Source organism: Pteropus vampyrus, unplaced genomic scaffold (assembly GCF_000151845.1).
Source record: "Pteropus vampyrus isolate Shadow unplaced genomic scaffold, Pvam_2.0 Scaffold482, whole genome shotgun sequence".
Classification (NCBI taxonomy): Eukaryota; Metazoa; Chordata; class Mammalia; order Chiroptera; family Pteropodidae; genus Pteropus; species Pteropus vampyrus.
Window position 1 is genome coordinate 431,949 of NW_011889263.1, and position 18,412 is coordinate 450,360.

Below are 18,412 nucleotides of genomic sequence, written 5' to 3' on the forward strand. Positions count from 1 at the left end.
CTAGGCGGAAGGACAGCTGACATTCGTGGAGCCCTAACTACGAGCTGGGCCCTGGGCTAAGCACCTTATACCTGTTTTCTTATTTATTCCTCACCCAGGAACTTGAGAGGGTAGACAGTATCTCCTTTTCACAGATGAGGAAACAGTTCAGAACTTGGCCAAGGTCACTGGGCCGGTAGGTTCTGGAGCATGATGTGAACTCAGGGGGACCCCCTTGCCCACCTCCCTCCCCACTCACCCTGCCATTGCCTGGTGTGCCCCCTTCACCTCTCTGTGCTGGAGTGAGGCGGCCCACCCTAGGGTGGGGTGTCCTCAGTGGTAGGGCACCATTGTGCCCCCCTTGAGCAAGCATGGAGTCCAGACCGAGGACACCTCCCTGGGTAGGCCAAGGGCAAGCTCAGGGCGGAGGTGGGGATGGGACAGGGGCTAGGGCCTCCTGCCTCCCTCCATCTCCCTGCAGGTCCCTCCCTTTGCATCCTTCAGTAGTGGCGGCTTCGTTTTCAGATGGGACTGCCTAGCCCCTCGGCACTTCTGGAACATCTGGAATGGTGTAACTGCCAGGCCCTGAGCCTGCTCATTCACTCCACAGACACCCATGGAGCACTGAGGTCTGAGATACAGACCAGCACTGGGTCCCCTGCTGGCCCACTGAGTGGCGAGTCTCATTCGTTAATGCTGGGCTGTGCTTGGAGTGGCAGCTGACAGGCTTACAGGCCTCTCTTGTTTCCTCTATCCACCTGCCGGGCGTTCCGCTCTGCGCTGGGTGCACCCCTTTTCTCTCCTTTGCTGTCTCATTCCATGGGGACGAGCACCGGGGAACCCAGTTTCCCAGGGCTTCAGTGCCAAGGCCCCATCTCTAGTTCTCCCTGGGTTGGGAGCAGTGCTTAGAAAGGTCGCCCCAGCAGGTGCAGGGCAGAGAACGTGGAGCCGCTCGCACCATGGGAGCACCGTGAAGGCACCAGGGCTGCTGGCCCAAGCCCAGCCGTCAGGGCCCACTCTGCTGATCTCCTGGGCACCAGACGAGCCCACGGACTTGCCTTCTCCTCCCCTCTTGTAATTTCATTGTGGGGTGGTGAGCCCTGTAGTAGCCACTGGCCCTCACTCCCCTAGGGATCCTACACAGCACCCATGGAAGCAAGCCAGCTTGAGGTAGAGACGGCAGTGTTGTCAGGGTTAGGGACCGAGAGTGGAATGTCACATCCAGATGCTGACCCTAGCCTGCTGGGTCCCTGTGGCCTGATTTGCTGTTCCCCACCCCCCATGGCCTTTCTTGAGCTCAGGACTCAGAGACAACCAGAAGAGATCTAGGCCACCTGTGTGCTTCAGTGTGACTGGGCCTCTTCCCTGTCACTCATCCCTTCCTCATGTGGGCAGATACTCAAAGGCTCAAGCCCTTTGGATCCATGAGTGGAGGGGGAATGAGAAAAAGAGAGATGAGGGTGATGTGGAGGGACGACACGTCTCCTCACCCTGCCCATAACTCCACCCATAGTTTCAAGGCTGTGCTTCCAGGCCAAGTTCCTGTCTCCAGCCATGTGGGGTCTAGGGATGACAGAGGGAGAAACCTCAGGAAACCTCCAGGGCCTGTGCCAACGCAGGCTGGTTCAGAGGGGTGGTATGAGGGGTGGCAGGAAGGAGGGGAAGATCCTAGAAGCCCCCCACCAGCCTGGCCCAGGAGGAGCCCCGCCCTCCTCTGCCCTCTGGCTGCCCTGCATTCTCAAGGACTTCCTGGTCCCCAGTCTCCTGTTTGCTGAGATGGGAGAACCCCTCTGTGACCCGTCCCCTTAGCCCCCCATCTGTCCCGCTCCCGTCCTCAGGGTGTCTCAGATTCTCGGACTTAGGTTTCAAGAGGCACAATAGTTACATTCTCCGGCTCTGATTGCCGCAGGCCGGGCCTCTGGCTCCCCTTGAGATTGGGTTTCCCGTGCCCTGGATGCTCCGGAATCGCAAAGGAGAGGGGGAGGTGTGCCACACAGGGGAAGGCCAGGATGGCTCCTGAATTGCTTTGGCCCTTCAGAGGCTGGCACCCCCAGAACAGAGCATACCCTACCTGCTTCTTGAATCTCAGGCCTGGGGAGTGCCAGGGGAAGGACAGGCACACCCTGAGGGCTGTTCTCTCCAGCCCCTGAAGGCCAGTAGTCAGAGCAGAGCTGGAGGTGGTTCCTCTCTGGCCCACTGCTTAGTGCAGAGCATGCTGCGCACAGTGGGACCACAGCTCTGGGTGTACCACTCCACCCCTACAGGACAGCAGGAAGTGGTCGGTGGCATCTCCAAGTTGTACTCGCCAGAGTGTTCGCATGTGCTTGGGTTCGCGTGTGCGGGTGTGGTTGAGCCAGGTCTGTGTGCCCCTCTCAGCCCTGAAGAACTCGCTCTGTCAGTGACGAGCATGGGGGCGGCTGGCTGGAGAATTCCATGTGGCCTTTTCTCGGAGAATTTGTCTCCAGTCAGAGCCAAGGCAGAGCGTTCACTGCAGCGAGCAGGAATTCCTCCCTCACCTAGCGGGAGCCATAAATATCTCCCCCGCCTATGACTGGAAAAAATATATACAAAAAAAACCAGTGCTGTCAGTCGGCTTCATGTGCAGCACTGGGCTCTTCCTGGCAGCTGGAGCTTCCCCTCCAGAGCTCCGATGAAGAGGCAGAGCCCTCTTGGAAACACGCACACGTGTGCACACGCACATATGCGTGCAAACAGGCAGGATCAAGAGAGGAAAGGGGGCTAGAGACAGGAAAAGTGAAGGAGGACAGAGAGAGGGGTGTGGAGTCAAGACAGCAGATTTCAGAGGGAAAGGCTAAGAGCCGAATGAAGGAAGTAGGAGGCTTCAAGGACTGGTAAGGTAGAGTTGGGGGGGGGCAGTGAGAAAGACAATACTGGGGGGAGCTTTGTAGCTGTTCCAGGGGATACAGAGGATGGAGAAAGGGGCCCATACTGCCAGCTGTCAGCTATGCCTTGCCCAGGTCTGGGTGCTGCACGTGTCTGCCAGTCCACGAGCCATCGACATGGGGTGACTGATGACGTGTGCGTGGGTGAACGGGGAGAAGCCCTAGACCCAGGAGCCAAATCCCATTTCAGAGCCTTGTTCTGCGGAGCCCCCTTGGGTCCACGCTTAAGACAGTCCAGACTCATCACCTGCTCTTACATAGTCCTCCCTTCTGGTAGCCTTCTCGGTGGCCAGAGCCCCCAGACACCACTGGCAGGTGAGGCTTCTGCATCAGAGGTGTGGCTCGCATGAGTAACCCAGGTCCTGAGAGGATTTGCAGAGGACAGTCAGCAGAGCATGCCCGCATGCGCAACATGAGCTAGTCTGACCTGCTGGCAGCATCCAGAATGAGCTCTGGGCTCCAGAATTCTATTCGACCCCAAAGCTGGCCCATGGGCAGGGGTCCTGATATGTGGCTGTCCAGGCATCTGTCGTCAGGCACAGTGGCCGGACTCAGTTTTGAGGAAGTCTCCTAGGGTGGGCATTGTCAGAGGAAGCTTAGAGCACAGAAGTCGCTCTCTATCCTCAGTGCAAGACACAAGGAAAATGTTGAGTTGTCTCTGGGCTGAGAGGAGGTAGCAGGGCCCCTGGTCCCTGTGTCTCATCTCGAGTCTTCCCAGGAAGTGAAGGCAGTTGCAGTCTTTGAAGCGAGGTGCAGGCAGGGGTCTGGGTTTCTGTGTTGGCCTCAGTCGAGGTGGCCCTGAACTCGGGGTGTGTGCTGAGGGTCCCCACTGCTCTGGTGACCAGGACAGAGAGAATTGTGAGCCAGGAAAGGCTGCCAGGGGACGTGGCCCCAGAAGGCTGGGGAATCAGAGTGACAGCCTCAGGGACATAGGCCGGGAGGGAGAGGATAAAAGATGGAGCCAGGCACCTGCCCGCCTTGTGCCAGCCAACACCGTCCCTGCCCCTCCACTGGCCCGAAGGCCACCAGCTGGCCCATTGTGCCCGTGAGAAAGCAGACACTGGAGGGGGCTCCCGTGTGGCAGGAGCTCACTCATGCACGCCTGCCAAGGGAGAGCCACCCTTGCAGGGTCGGGGGCGAGGGGAGAAGAGGGGCAGCAGAGAGAGAAACCCCCCGCCGTGTAGCAGTCAGGTCTCCTCCTGTGCTGTTGGCAGGGGGCAGTGCGTGGGGCCTGCGAACAGGAGATAAAGAGTTCAGGCAGAGGGTTTTCTCTCACTAACCGTGGATTTGTGTGTTTGTTCAGCTGGTGGTTCTGATAAGCCCCATTCTGCCAGATAAAAGCTGAGCAGCCATGAGGCGGGGCCTGGGGCCTTCCTCCTCTCTGTCCCGAGGTTATCCCCTCCCCCAGGGAGCCCAGACAGGGAAGGTTCCGAGTCAAGGTGCTGGGGTGTCCTGTGCCCATCCGCTCGGGGCTGTCCAGAATAAGCTCTGACCTCAAGTCATGACTCCCCGAAAAAAACCCTCCGTTTAAGAAAGCTGGCCCGGCTGGCCCCCGCCTCTGAGTTGGGAGGGCCTCTCCTCGCCCTCCTCGGCGGCCGGTGCACCACCGCCCAGCGGCCTGTCTGGGCCCTGCAGCCGCTGGCTGGGCTCCTGCCAGCTCCCTTCCCCTGTCGGTGCAAGGCGCACTCCTGAGCTGACTGGGTGGACACGGGCCTGCCCCCATCACGTCCCTTACTGCCCTGTGGGGGCAGGGGTCCACTCTTGCTGAACTAGTGGAGCCCCTGGGCCTGGGGACGGCCCATGGGGGCTTCGGCCACCTTTGAGGGGAGCATGGTGTTCCCAGGCCCCTGGGCTCAGCCCTCCCTGGCCCTTCTGCTCGGCACCGGCCGGGAGAAAGGGGATGCCGCTTGAGTAGGATGGTGGGGGCCCTGGCTGCAGCTGCCCCGGCCCTAGGGCTGGCTCCTGTGCCACGGAGCCCGGGTCCAGATTTCCAGTGTCTCTGCCTTTTGTCCTGGAGCTAAGCTGAGCATGCCGGGGCCGGCGGCGGTGGCATTGTGGGGCCGCCAACCGTAAGATGGCTGCCAAGGGCTAAAATGGCTGCCAGCAGCGCCCGGAGCAGCGCCCGGAGGCGCGTGGCAGCCGCCTCGCCTGCGCCGGCCCTCGCTCCTGCTTGCTTCTCTACATGGAGCTAATAGTAATAACAGCAATAACGTTTGGGGCAGTGTCCTGGTTTAGAAGGATTTCCTGTCTGTCGCGCTCTCCTGGAGCCCCATTTGTCTCTGCCTCAGTCGCTGGCCCACCTCCATCTCTTTGTCGAGTTCTCGCTCGTCTTTCTGTCCCTGCGCTGGGCGTGCGCATGCGCGAGGCTTTGCGTCTCCACCTGGCCCTTTTCGGAGGGCCAGGACAGCTCCCATGGGGTGGACTCTAGGGCTTCCTCCGTCTCCCTCACTCCACTGACCCAGGCGTGGAGGGCTCGGTGGGGACCGAGTTGCTCCTGGGACAGGGGGGGTTGGTAACAGGGATCCCTGGGCAGCAGAGGTTGGAGCATGTGACCCCTGCTGGGCTCCAGGAGCTGGGCCTGGGCCTCTGCCCTTCCTGAGTTAGGAAGTGGGGAAGGGGCAGTCCTAAGAGGCATCAGGCTCAGGGCCTGGGTCCAGGAAGGCCCTAGGGTGGGCCACCTGCTGCCTTGGCCCCTCACCTCCCTCCTGGTCGGATAGGGCTTAAATCAGACCTGGAAAGCCAGGAACAGGCGAAGGTGAGAGTGACAGAAAATTCACACTCACAAGATGAGTGGCAGAGAGGTTGCCCTCCCTAGAACTTAGGAGGAAGTCCCGTAGGTTCTCTCCAGAGCGTAGAGTGCCACTAGCAAAGAGGTAGCCTAGAGTGGGATTAGCGTCTCCAGACCACCACAGGGGTTGAGTGCAAGGGGCAGTGCAGAAGGACACACCCCCAGCCGGAGGGGGTGAGGGGACCCCATTAGCACTTTCCTTTTAAACCTCCATTTTCTTGTTTTGTGATGAGATTTATTATTAATTTTTAGCATTAAAAAAAAAAAAAGGTAAAGATGGGGGAAGTGGGGCCTGAAACGGTCCTGGGGGGCAGCCTGTCCTGTCCCACTGGCCACACTGAGGTAGGTGGCCGGGAACTAACCTGAGCTATGATGGGGCCTTTGCTCTGAGAAGGCTGCCGTTCTGCCCGCCAGCCCCAGTGGGGGCCTGTCTTGCCCTTTAGGAATCTCCTTGCTGGTCACTCCCCAACATGAGCATCTCAGCTGTGAGGCCAACAGGCTGACCAAGGGATGGTGGGGGAGACCCAGGAGGCGGGATCGCTCTAAAGAATCGGGCAAAGCTCTGGCCAACACCAGCGCCCAGTTTTCCTGATGCCACCCCCTTGTTGTCCCCCTGCGGGCAGCTGATTCTTTACCAAATGCCTGCCTTCCTCCTGCCCCACAACCTGCCCTGGCCCCCCTCCGTCACCCTCTCGCCAGCTGTCATGCCCAGGCAGGCATTCTGGAGGTCCCCGTTGTGCCCCTGGCGCACAAAGCTTTAAGGACCTGGGGGGTGGGGGTGGGGGGCTTTCCCAAGCTCAGCAAAATATTCACACACACACTCCACCCTGCCCCCAGTCCTCTGCGAGCTCCCACCGCACAATGGGCCCTTGTCTCGGGGCTCCCTCTGAGCAGCTGTGGCACTGGGGCATGAGACAGCCCAGACAGGCTGGCACAGAGCGGGCGACGGCATCAGGGCAGACCTCCCCCCTCCGTGTTGCCAGGCACTGCTTGTAAGCAGAAAGGTGAGGTGGGGGTGGGCAGGCAGACAGGAATGGCTCTAATTAATGAAGTGAAGGCAGGATGGGGTTGCTCCTCTGGGCTTTCGAGCCGGGTGGAAGATGGAGGACCCTCGGGTCCATCCTAGCTGTGCAGAGATGATGGCTGGCTTCTCTCCTGGGTACCCTCCTTGCCCTGACTCTTGGCCAGTGCTGCTCACTCACAGGCAACTTTGCCCCCAGGGCACATCGGGCTACGTCTGGAGGCAGTTTTGGTTGTCACAACTGGGGTGCTCCTGGCATCTAGTGGGTAGAGGCCAGGGATGCTGCCAAACACCCTGCCGTGCCCAGGACACCCACCACAGTGGGGTTGTTCCTTCCCCCTCTTCTGGTCTCACAGGTCTCCCTGGGCAGCTTGAGGAGGGAAGGAGGGAGGGTGAAGGTGTTTACAGGGCTGGAGAGGTAGCTATTTGTGGAATACTTTGGTCTTGACCTGTCTCCCCACTTTGTGTCTTCTGCAGAATCCGGACAATCAGATAGTTCAAACCAGCAAGGAGATGCGGACATCAAACCACTGCCCAACGGTTAGTGCTCCCTGGCCCACCTGCCCTCCCACCCACAACCTCCCTCTTGCCCTGCACCCCATGCCCTCCTCTGCCCTCCCACGCCTTGGCTGACCTGTTCCTCCCTGGTTCTTCCCCTTTACTCAACCACCCCTCCGAATTGAACTTTGGCTGCCAGCTAGAAGGGAGGGGGTTCATCCACCTGGAGCACACTCCCTCTTCCCTTAAGACTGAGGACCCCTGGGGGCCAGCCTGGGGCTGGGACACAGGGCTTGGGAGGGAGCAAGTGGGGAGGTGGGGGAGAGCTTTGGGGACACAGGCAGGCAGCCCCTCCTGGGTTCGCCTGGACTCACTCACTCTTTTCCCTCCTTAGGGCACTTAAGTTTCCAGGACTGTTTTGTGACTTCTGGGGTCTGGAATGTGACGGAGCTGGTCAGAGTATCACAAAGTAAGTGAGTTTTTTCCTCCCGGGCCAGGACCGAGTTGGCAGGGATGGGGCTGAGGAGGTGACCCCCGTCACCGATGGGTTCTTGCTAGGGAGGGGGCAGACAGGCTTTCCTGAGACATGGCCTCGTTGGCACCAGAGAGCCCCATCTCTAATCTCTACTTCGTGGGAAAAAAGTCACAGCTAAGGGCTCTTTTCCAATAATGACCCTGAGCCAGTAGGAAGTTTCCTCAGCAGGTTTCACAGTGAACTTGTCCTGGAGCTTCCGGGGAGCTGCTCATGGCAACGAAACAGGCCGCAGTGGGCCTCCCGCACCTTTCGAAGTAACCCTCTTGCTTCTTCCCAGCTCCCGTTGCAACAGCATCCGGGCCCAACTTCTCGCTGGCAGACCTGGAGAGTCCCAGCTACTACAACATAAACCAGGTGACCCTGGGGCGGCGGTCCATCACGTCCCCTCCTTCCACCAGGTGAGCCCAGCACCTCAGCCTTCCCCTTGCCCTCAGGCCATCTCGAGTGTTGTGGGCAGCTATACTGCAGTTCCCTGGGTGCTTCAAAATGTCACCCCTTTTCGAGGGCAATGGCTCCAGAGCACCCCCTGAACTTCCTGCTTTGTGCTCTCCTGTGCACTCAGCCCTGGGAACACACACCTAAACAAGGCATGGCTCTACCAGTGGGGACCTGAGAAGGTGCCTCTCTTGGGGATGTGACATTCGAGCTCAGACACACAGGGGGCTGGTGAGGGCGCGAGTGCACATTCCAGATACAGAGTGTGCCGTCTGTCCCAGCCGAGGCTGGACAGGCTGGCAGGGCCACCCCTTGGAGGGCTTCAGAGGCCAGATGAAGGTGTTCAGACTTAAAACCCACTTAAGAATTTTAAGCAGGAGATGCTGGGGATGTGGTTCCAGAAAGCACCTCCAGCAGCCACGAGTGTAGGTGGGACTGGACATCCAGTAAGAGGCCCTCGGCCAGGCTAGAGAGGGGGGCCTGAGTCCTGGAGGTGAGAGAGTGGCATGTGAGGGAAGGGTGTAGTTGGGAGATGTTTGGTGGTGGATACGGTAGGCCCTGGTCAGCACCAGTCGTGGAGGGGAGGGTGGGATCCTGTCCCTTTTTATAACGACTTGGATGTTTTGCTTCAATGTGAAGTTATTGGTGTTCACTTTGATTGGTTTAAATGGTGCATTAAAATATTAGAATGTTTTCATATTTAGTAATATTTTAACACAAAATAAAATCTCGATGAGGGAGTTTTGTGGCATCCTCCTGCATTTTTGTCCCTGATGAGTGCCTCAGTCGCCTCACTCTGGCCCTGGGGGCCGACGGAAAGTAGAAGGTGGGGCCAAGGAAACAGTTGAGGGTTTTGCCTAGTTCTCCGACTTGGGCCGCTTGGTGGATGATGGTATCATGGACTGAGAAGGGGCTGGAGGAGAAGAAGGAGTGGGTGGGCTGGACCCGAGGGGCTCTAGGGCTGGTCTGGGGTGGGCATTCAGTGAGTGCCCAGAAATGCTGCTGTCAGGAGGCACCTGCTCCGAACACAGAGGGCCATTGGCGCAAGCTTCCTGGGCCCAAGTCCCAGTTCCTCAGCCCAGCCTTGGCCCACCTGATTCCTCTCCTCCTTTCCCAGCACCACCAAGCGCCCCAAGTCTATCGATGACAGCGAGATGGAGAGCCCTGTCGACGACGTCTTCTATCCTGGGACAGGCCGCTCCCCAGCGGCTGGCAGCAGCCAGTCCAGCGGGTGGCCCAACGATGTGGATGCAGGTATGGGCGCCACGGGGCCTGACCCAGAGCAGGGGCAGCCCAGAGTCTCTTCTTCCCCCTCAGTTTATCTGGCGATTCTCCTACTGTTGGTGGCACTGCCCGGCTTCTCTTGCCTCCTGTTCTTCCAGAGGAGGGCAGACCAGGCCGAAGGAGGGAGCAAAGGCGAGGAGCGGGCCTGTCCCTGAGTGGGCAGCAGAGCGCACGGCATGGTGGGAGGAAAGCAGAGGCCTGCGGTACCCTGCAGCGGAGGCTGTGGCCTCCTCTTCACAGCCTTCTCAGCCTCGTTCTCTTGGACTTTCTCTAGAGCGTTTGCCCGGCCTTATGGTCTTCATGATTTAAAGCAGTTTCTCAAACTGGGCGCTGCTGATATTTGGGGCCGGAGTGTTTTGTGTGTGGTAGGGTCTTGAGCAGCGGTCCTGGCCTCCACCACTAGACGTTAGTAGCACACCCCTCACCAAATGTGACCACTAAAAATGTCTCCAGACATCGCTCAACGTCCCCTAGGGACGGTGGAACAGAATCTTCCTTAGCTGATAGAACTCAGAACCACTGGTCTAAAGAGCCCAGCATCACAGAAAGGAGCAGAGTCTGATAAAGGGTTGTCTCCAGGCCTCCCGACCCTCGCAATCTACCCACTTCCTGGAGAACCCATCACCTTCACTTCTGGTCTTGATGGGAGGTGTGGGCAGACCTGGAGAGCCCCGGTGGAATAGCATGCGTGCGTGTGTGCATGTGCGTGCCGTCCAGGTGTGTATGAGGAGGCTGGCTGCAGGATACTTCCGCCTGACACACTGGTAGTGCAGCCTGTGCGTGTCTTTCAGGTGTATGTGTCTGCGGCCGGGAAGTGCAGCCCTGAGCGTGTGGGATGTGCACAGGGCACCTCTGCTCTGCTCAGGCCTGGGGACAGGGGCTTCGTTCTTCAATGCAGGAACATAAGGGTCTGACCTGATGGCGCTTTGCCTGGTGTTTTCCAGATGTTCCCCTAATGGGAAGGGCCAAGTGGATGAGCAGGGGCCCGGCTGAGAGAGAAGCAGGGCGGAAGGGCGGGGTGGCGCCCCTGCTTTCCTGCTGCCCCAGACGCAGAATCAGCTTCTGCTCTCTGCTCCTGGGAGGAGGGGTGGATGGGTGGAGGGGAGGAGGGGAGGAGGGGAGGAGGGCTCGCCTGCAGGCCTTGGGCTGAGGGAGGAGGCTCCAGACCACGACTGAGGCTCTTCTTTGTGGACATTATTCCACGTGACTTTAGGTGCCCCTCTCAGGGTCTCCCGGTAGCAGGAGGGGACCTGGGCCAGCATAGCCCAGATGCTTCCCTGGGGAGCCTTGGGAGGCACAGAGAGAAGGGGTGGAGAAGGCCCTGAAGACTCCCTAGCCAAAGCCTCGGTTAAGTGATTGCTTCTAAAAGGTTTCACCCGCCTTGAAGGTGCATCCACCAAAGCTGGTGGCCCCCCGGGCTCCTCTGCCCAGACCTGGTTCCCAAAGAGCCCTCCCCTCCAGGCTTCTGCTTTCTCCGTTCTTGGCTGTCTGTCGTAGAGCCCACCGTTTCTGCTGCTCTGGCAGTCCTGCCACGCACGACCCCCAGCGTCCTCCTGCAGCCCCCAGCTTCCTTGCTTTCCCCCCCTTTCCTCCTTACTCCTCTTCCCGTGTTGTTACCCTGTGCTGAGACAAATCGCCAATTAAGCAGCCCAGCTGCAGGACGGGGAACAGCTGGGGAGGCACTGTGCAGCCATGGGGACAGCTGTGCACAGCTGGTGGGGGCCCTCCCCACCCCCCACCATGCCAGCTATCAGGTGGCACACAGCTGCCGCCAGATAACACCTCTTCTGGCGGCTGGGAGTTCACCCTTCCCCCGCCTCTTCCCTCTGTGGTTAAGATGGTTCTTATTTCTCTGTTTTGCAGCCCCCCACCCCCCACCCAAACTGACTTGATTCATGCCGCAAAGATGGCAGCTCTGGAAATCGGCCCTGACTCCACCTTACCCATCCCAGCCTGGGTACAGCCTTGAGGCTCAGCCCAGATAGGAGACAAGCTCCCCTGGGGGACCTGGCCTGGGGCACTGCATCATTTGGGTGTAGTGCCCACTGGGCACAGAGAGGACCTTGGTTAGCCCCATCAAGCTCCTAGAGGGGTGTTCTCTGTGCCCCTGTCTCTGCTGAATGCCACCCCATCTCTGGCACTGGGAGCAAAACAAAATCCTGAACCGACCCAGCCTCTGGGTCCCATGGCTGAGGGAGTCCTTTCCTGTCCAGCTCTGCTCCCCTCCCAGGCCCCCTGAGCTTGTTATCTGCTTGTCACGGGGCAAGATGGCTCTCCTCCGGCTCACCCCTTGCCCAGTGCACCCAAAGGCCTCATTTTCCTCTCCTGTCAAAAGCGCCCACTGCTGGCTGGTCTGGTCTGGTCTGCAATAAGGGCCTGAGAAACAGCCTGATGGGGCAACGGAGGCAGGAAGGAGCCCGGTGGGGGAAGGATCTACGGGAGGGGGCAGAGGAGAGAAGGAGAGAATTGCTGGCTTCCCACCTTCCCCTGCTCCCGCCCGGCCCAGCTAAACCTGCCCTGTGTTGCTGATTCCTCCCCCCAGGCCCGGCTTCTCTAAAGAAGTCAGGAAAGCTGGACTTCTGCAGTGCCCTCTCCTCTCAGGGCAGCTCCCCGCGCATGGCTTTCACTCACCACCCGCTGCCTGTGCTTGCTGGAGTCAGACCAGGTGAGAAACGGGGGCCCGGAGGGGGGCCATGGGGGAGGCTGCAGAGCACTGAGGGGCAGCTGGCCAGGTGAAAGGGCCAGGGTCCACCTAGGCGACAGCCCCACGCTCTCTGAGGGGGCCGTGGTATGGCAGCGGGCGGGCAAGGGAACGGGCCCTCCCTCTGCCACAGCGCTGAGCGGTGAACCAGCCGGCCAGGGGCCTCCTCACCTCGTTCTCAAGCACCCTCCCACTTGCTGCTCACTCCCCATGTGCTTGCGTGTGTGCTGTGTATGTGCATGTGTGCTTGTGTGTGTGCGCATGCATCACGTAGGTATGCACATGTGTGCCACAGCGAGTGTGTGCTGTGTGTATGTGAATGTATATACACACACATGTGGAGTGTGGTACAGGCCTGCCCTGAGGCCTCCTCCCACGTGCCCTATGAGTGCAGAGGCCTCGGGCCTGCCCGGTTCTCCTCTCCTCCTGCCGGCCGCGGCTGGGAAAGCTCAGGCCTCTCCCTCTGCACTTACTTCAGCCCTTCTCCCCCAGCTCCTGGCCGAGCCCAGGTTCTGGTTTCCCAGCACTGGCTCAGGTTGGTGTGGGGTGCAGACTGACAAGAGCACTCATAGGAGCACAGATCTCCTTTTTGGGGTCCCCTGCCCTTTTCCGGACATGAAGAGCCAGGCCAAGGGACCACCGGTGGCAGCTGTGCTGCTCTGTAGCAAACGGAGCTGGCCACCGACTTGGGGGCTCTCTTGCTTCAGTCACAAGAGACGGTGCTTGGCGGGGAGAACATGTCGATGTGCCTGAGGGGATGGCAGGCAGGAAGTTGTGGGAGCTGCATCCTCAGCCTCCCTGCTCCCTCACTTGCTTCTTCCCGCCCTCGGCATCCATCTGGCAGAAAGAGGTCTGGATTTTTTTTTGGACACTGCCCTGTGTCCGCCCGCCATCTCCTGGGCCCTTCTATAGGACAGAGAACAGCAAGGTTTACCCTCCAGCTTCCTCCTCGGGGCCTCCTGGCTGGGAGCCCAGAGACAGCCTGAGGTAGGGCGTGGTGGCTTCAAGGTGGGGGCAGGGAGCCCAGGCCGGGACTGCTGGAGGCGGAGGCCCAGCTCCACTCAGCTTTTATGAACTCCAGAGAGAAGCCAAGTTTCCTCAGCCCCCTAATGAAACAGCAAGAGTGAGCTGATTGGAAACAGACGGGAGGGGGAGGACTGGCCAGGGAAGAGCTGGGGCCTGCGCCGGGGTGGGAGTCGTGTGTGCGAGGAGGCGTGTGTGAGGATGCATGTGCAAGTGTGATAGGGCTGAGCATACAAGAATGTGGCCTGGGCAGAGGCGACCAGGTGCACACCCACTCACATGCCGGAGAGCGTGTGCACACTGAGGGGGCCTGGCCTGCGCAGGTGCGGGGCGTGGCTGCCTCCTCTCCTCCCTCGTCCAGGCTCCCACCCAGGCCCTGGACCCTGCTGGGGCTAGTGAGATACTCACCTCGGGCACAGAATGCTAGAGAGCGCCCCAAATCTTAGCTGTCGAGATAAATGACATTTTAATGCAGTCTTTTAAGAATTAAAATTATTGCAAAAACAAACAATGAGCAAATATCAACATTTTAAATAAAAGACGGGACGGACCCCGCACTCGCTTGACCCTGCCTCGCTTGCCTCACCTTAACCCCGGCCCTGGTTCCAATCAAACTTTATTTATGAAGACAGGCAGCTGGTGTGCAGGCCCTAGTTTGCCAATTTGATTTTTTAAAATATTGCATTCAAATGCTGTTTATCTTGATTACTGCGTTTTTTGGTGCTGTCTCAACTTCTGCGCCAGAGGCCAGAGCCTCACTCTCTTTGCCCTGGTCCCGGCCTGCTCCTGCCCATTCTCCCTTTTTTCTCTGGATCCTCAGTGCTCTGACCGGCAGGTCCCCTCCTCTTCTATCTGCTGATGCCCTTTTCTTCCTGCCCACTTGCACGCAGGGAGCCCTCGGGCCACGGCGTCAGCGCTGCACTTCCCCTCCACATCCATTATCCAGCAGTCGAGCCCGTACTTCACGCACCCGACCATCCGCTACCACCACCACCACGGGCAGGACTCGCTGAAGGAGTTTGTGCAGTTCGTGTGCTCAGATGGCTCGGGCCAGGCCACTGGACAGGTGAGTCCAGAGGCCCAGGAGCCCCGCCACAGCTCATCTCTGCGTCTGTCCATCTGTGTCAGGGTCATAGGGAGAGGGCTCGTGAGCCAGGTGCCCACCTGGGGCTGGAGCAGCAGAGCACCAGTAGTGCGAGCACCTCAGTCTTCTGGTCTGGGATAGGGGTCTGTGTATCGTGCGGGGGCCTCTCCATCATCATGGTCCAGAGAGGTGGTGGCAGCGGCTGAGTCCACCTTACTTGGGCTCCTTGCCCTCCCCACGGTCTGTTTCCCCAGCAGGAGTGTACCCATGAGCTGTCCAACCCGGGCCAGACCCCTTACCTCCTAACATTCCTCTTAAACCTCAGGGCTGCAAGGATTTTGTAGGTTCTAGACCAGGGGTTCCTGACCTCGGCACTGACATTTTGGGCCACTCACTCTCTGTGAGTGTGGGATCCTGGGCCCTGTGGAGTGCTGGGCAGTGTCCCTGGCCTTCACCCACTGGAAGCCAGCAGCACCGCCCCCTCCACAGTCATGGTGATCAAGAATGTCTTGACCTCAGAGTGCCCCAGGGGCACAGGTGACAGGCCTAGGTCCACGGGGGCTGTCATGGAGACTCCTGTTGGCAGGACTCTCAATAAGGAGTCCCAGGTTGCTCCTGGTTCTGAAGTGAAGCCTTCGTCCTTAGCTGGAAAGAGACCAGCTTCCCACGGAGCTCTGTTGGGGTGGGGGACACTGACCTTCTCTGTCAACAAGCCTTAGGGTCCAGTCACTGATGAGCAGAAATGCGGGGCCTCTCAGCAGAGGAATTATCTGAGACAGTGGCGGGCTGGAGGCAACCCTCCAGTGGGACGGTGGTCCTCGCTTAGTCTCTGGGAGACCACTCTGGATTGGGACATGGTGGTCTCTAGACCTGTGAGAAGGTTCTGGAGCCTCAGCAGCATGCTGCATTATGAGAAGGCCCAGGTCCTCTCGCTGAGCTGGTTCAGCTTGGAAGCCCGCTGTGATAGGTTAAATGGGGAGGTGGCTCAAAGGGCCGGAATGGAGGAAGCCAGTCAGAAGCCCACGCCAGAGGACACCCAGGGAGAGCAGTGCTGCCTCTGGGCGCCCTGAGCAGGGTGAGAGTTTGCTGAGTGCTGGCGTATTATTGAAGGGCGTCTCTTCATTCCCTCTTCCCTCCCTCCTGCTCTCCCTCCTTCCGCTTTCTGGCTCCTTTTCCCCTTTGCCCTGTAAGGATTTCTCTTGCTGGCTCTTCAGCTTCTTAGCACACTCAGAGCCTTGCCTGCCTCTCTGGACAAGCTCTGTTCACTTTTAGGGGCGTTCAGGGAAAAGCGAATGTGACCCCCCAACAACTGCTGCACTTCCTCCAGAGATGCCGGCAGTGTCTATGGGAACTGCCAGCCCATGTCCCCAAGGGGCCTGGGGCCCGGAGTATGGATCAGAGAGGCAAGGAACCTAACTTTGCAGGACTTCTCACCCACAGAGGCAGCAGGAGTTTAGAGTCATTGAGACAAACCTGGTGGATCAGCTTAGCCTAGAGAGTCAGTCCATCCCCTGGGCGTCCTGACACCTGGGTCCTGAGCCTCTCACTTGACTCTGCTGTTCAAGAGTAGGATTTCACTTGGCCTAGAAGGTTCTCTTCTCAAGGCAGGCGCTTGCTCCAAGTAGACCATGGACAAAATGCTGTAGATGGAGAGACAAACAGCCAGCCCCCCTGGTTAAACATGGAGGCTAGCCTGGCTGGGCAGCAGCCTCTCTGGGTTTCCTCTTGTGGCCTTTTGTGCCTAAGAGGGGACGGGATGTCTGCAGTGAGCCTGCTCCAGAGGGCCAAGCTTCTGAGAGGAGGCTAGAGGCGGCACCGTACTGTGGAGGAGAGAGCCAGAGGCCCGGGCTCTGCAGCTGACCTGGTGGCAGGGGATAGTCACACCAGGCTGCATTTGCTCCGTGGCCACTGCCAGAACAGTAGTTCTCAAGTCTCAGCATGCACAAGAGTCACCTGGAGGCCTCGCAAACACACAGGTGGCTGGGCCTCACTTGATTCTGATTCAGCAGGTCTAGGTGGGACTGAGAATTTACGTTTTTCTCCAAGTTCCCAGATGCTGCTGCTGCTTCTGGTCAAGGGATCCACTTTGAGAACCACTAATCTAGCGCTTAGAGGAGTAAATTACTAACTTCCATGAGAATTTGAAGTTATAGATTATCTTTGCAGAAAGATATATGCGTACAAGAATTTTACAGATGACTTGCAGAAGGGTTCCCAGGTGCCCCCTATAGCTCGTTCTTGGACCCCAGTGCCCGATGGATAAGAACCAGATCAGGAAAGGCCAAGGCTAAATGGAGACACTAGTCAGATGAGATGCAGAGAGCAGAAAGAGGGTGTCTGGTCAGCTGTGTTTCTGGCAGAAAGAAGAGACCACCAAGTGAATGCGGTGGAGCAGGACCTGATGGGAGAGCACAGCTCTGGAAGGCAGGAGGCCTGGTTCCAGCTCAGCCTCTACCAACGCTGGAGTGGCCAGACCCTCTTCTTCATCTGTCAGATGAAAGCGAGGCGCTATCCAGCCTCTAGGTTTTGTCTAGCTCTTAATTCACAAGGTTTTAAGGCGCTACAAAGTCACAAGACCTTGAGGTTTTAGAAACCTCAGCTTGTGCCCCAAGCAGAGCTGAAACATTGTAGCCTAGTTGGAAGTTACTTCTAGAAACCAAATGTTATAAATCAGCAGGTTTGATGTCCTGCCATAGCGGGTGGGATTAGCTTTATCAGGTGGGATTAGCAATTTAGATCCTCCTAGGCAGAGACAAGCTCTGGGGACTAGAAGGAGGCAGAGGCCGCCCTGTGGGAGCAAGGGCTGTCTGGAAAGCCCCTGTGTCCCAGCACCCCGGGGGGCCCAGGCTCAAGATGGCCTAGAGAGGAGGAGTGAGGCTGTGATCTCTGCAGTTTCCTGTCCTGATGGAAAAACAAGATAGGGACCAGATAGGCTGTGGAAAGGAAGGACGGCAGCTGCCTGTCACGTCTCAGCATCACTCCTGCAGAGCTGAAACCCCTCTGGCCTGTGCCTGGAACTGAAGGGTCCATTTCCGAAATGACCTTTGGCACAAAGGATCTCCAGCCCAGGATACAGACAGGGACAAGCAGCCACTGTTGCTTTTGTCAGGGGCTTCTGAGTGGGCAGGAAGGATCAAGTCAAGGGAACTACTTGGAGGGCCAGTGCAGACCTACGCTGGTGATTAGAGGTGGAGGAGGGTGGGTGGACTAGCCAGAGTTCAGAAGGGCGTGGCCCGCACTGGCCAGCCATGGGGCTTTATGGTTTTAAAGTGTAGCAAGGTGGACTAGTTGATTCAACTTCGTGGGACTTGAGTGCTGCATGTCTGGGCCACACAGAGGTGACATTCCATGGCTTGCTGGAGAGCCTGGGTGGCAGTCTGCTCCAAAGGCCCCAGTGAAGGTTAAGAGCATCCTGGAAGAACAGAGCAGAGAGAGATGGATGGTGGTTCATGGAGTCTGGCTGGTCTCCATGTTGAGGACGGTATTTTCTGAGCAGACCTACAAGGGTATGGGAAAGGGTGTCCTAGACAGAGGGTCTGCAGTGTAGCCTAGCTGCTTAGTCTGTGTTTGGAAGCCCCAGTCAGTATGCAATGAGAAGTATTTGGGGGGAGGGAGTATTGGAGCATGAGTGCTAGGAGACCCCGTCCGGCCTCCACCATGGGAGCCTTGAGTGCCCAGCCGGGGAGATCATATTTTACATCGGATGCAGTCACAGCTGTAGAAGGTTTCAGAGAATGGTAGAAGTCTTTTGAGGAAGAGTGTTAATGAGCCTGCTGGAGAGAATCCATAGGACCCCTGGAGTCAGGTGGACATGGCTATGAACTTCAGGCCTCACCAGTAACAGCCGGGTAACTGGGTAAACCACATCACTGCACAGAGCTCCAGTTTCCCCGGTCGTGAAAGGGGGAGAACAGAGCTTCCCTTGCATCAGGGTTTCCCAGCCGCAGCACTGGCGACGTTTGGGTTGATGAGCCTTTGTCCTGGCTGTTGGAGGATGTTGAGCATCATCCTCTGCCTCCAGCCATTAGGTGCCAGTAGCACCCCCAAAATTGTGCCAAGCAAAATGTCTCTAGACATGGCAGTGCCCCGTCAGGGGCAGACTTACTCCCAAGTGAGAACTGCCTTACAGGTTCACTGGCGGATGGGACACAACGTGAGTAA

General features: G+C 58.4%; 1 protein-coding gene across 5 annotated transcripts in view; it reads left to right on the top strand.

The window, feature by feature from the left end:
• NFIX (nuclear factor I X) overlaps positions 1-18,412 on the top strand; it is a 71,142-nt gene that overhangs the window by 43,050 nt on the left and 9,680 nt on the right. For 2 of the 5 annotated variants that reach the window (XM_011382546.2, XM_011382543.1), the window contains exons 2-7: positions 7,169-7,231; positions 7,584-7,658; positions 8,002-8,122; positions 9,277-9,413; positions 11,986-12,108; positions 14,058-14,233. In XM_011382546.2, the coding sequence (XP_011380848.1) occupies positions 7,169-7,231; positions 7,584-7,658; positions 8,002-8,122; positions 9,277-9,413; positions 11,986-12,108; positions 14,058-14,233 (695 nt within the window). The remainder of the gene's footprint in view (positions 1-7,168; positions 7,232-7,583; positions 7,659-8,001; positions 8,123-9,276; positions 9,414-11,985; positions 12,109-14,057; positions 14,234-18,412) is intronic. The other 3 variants (XM_023524603.1, XM_011382544.2, XM_011382545.2) reach the window with 2 other exon arrangements.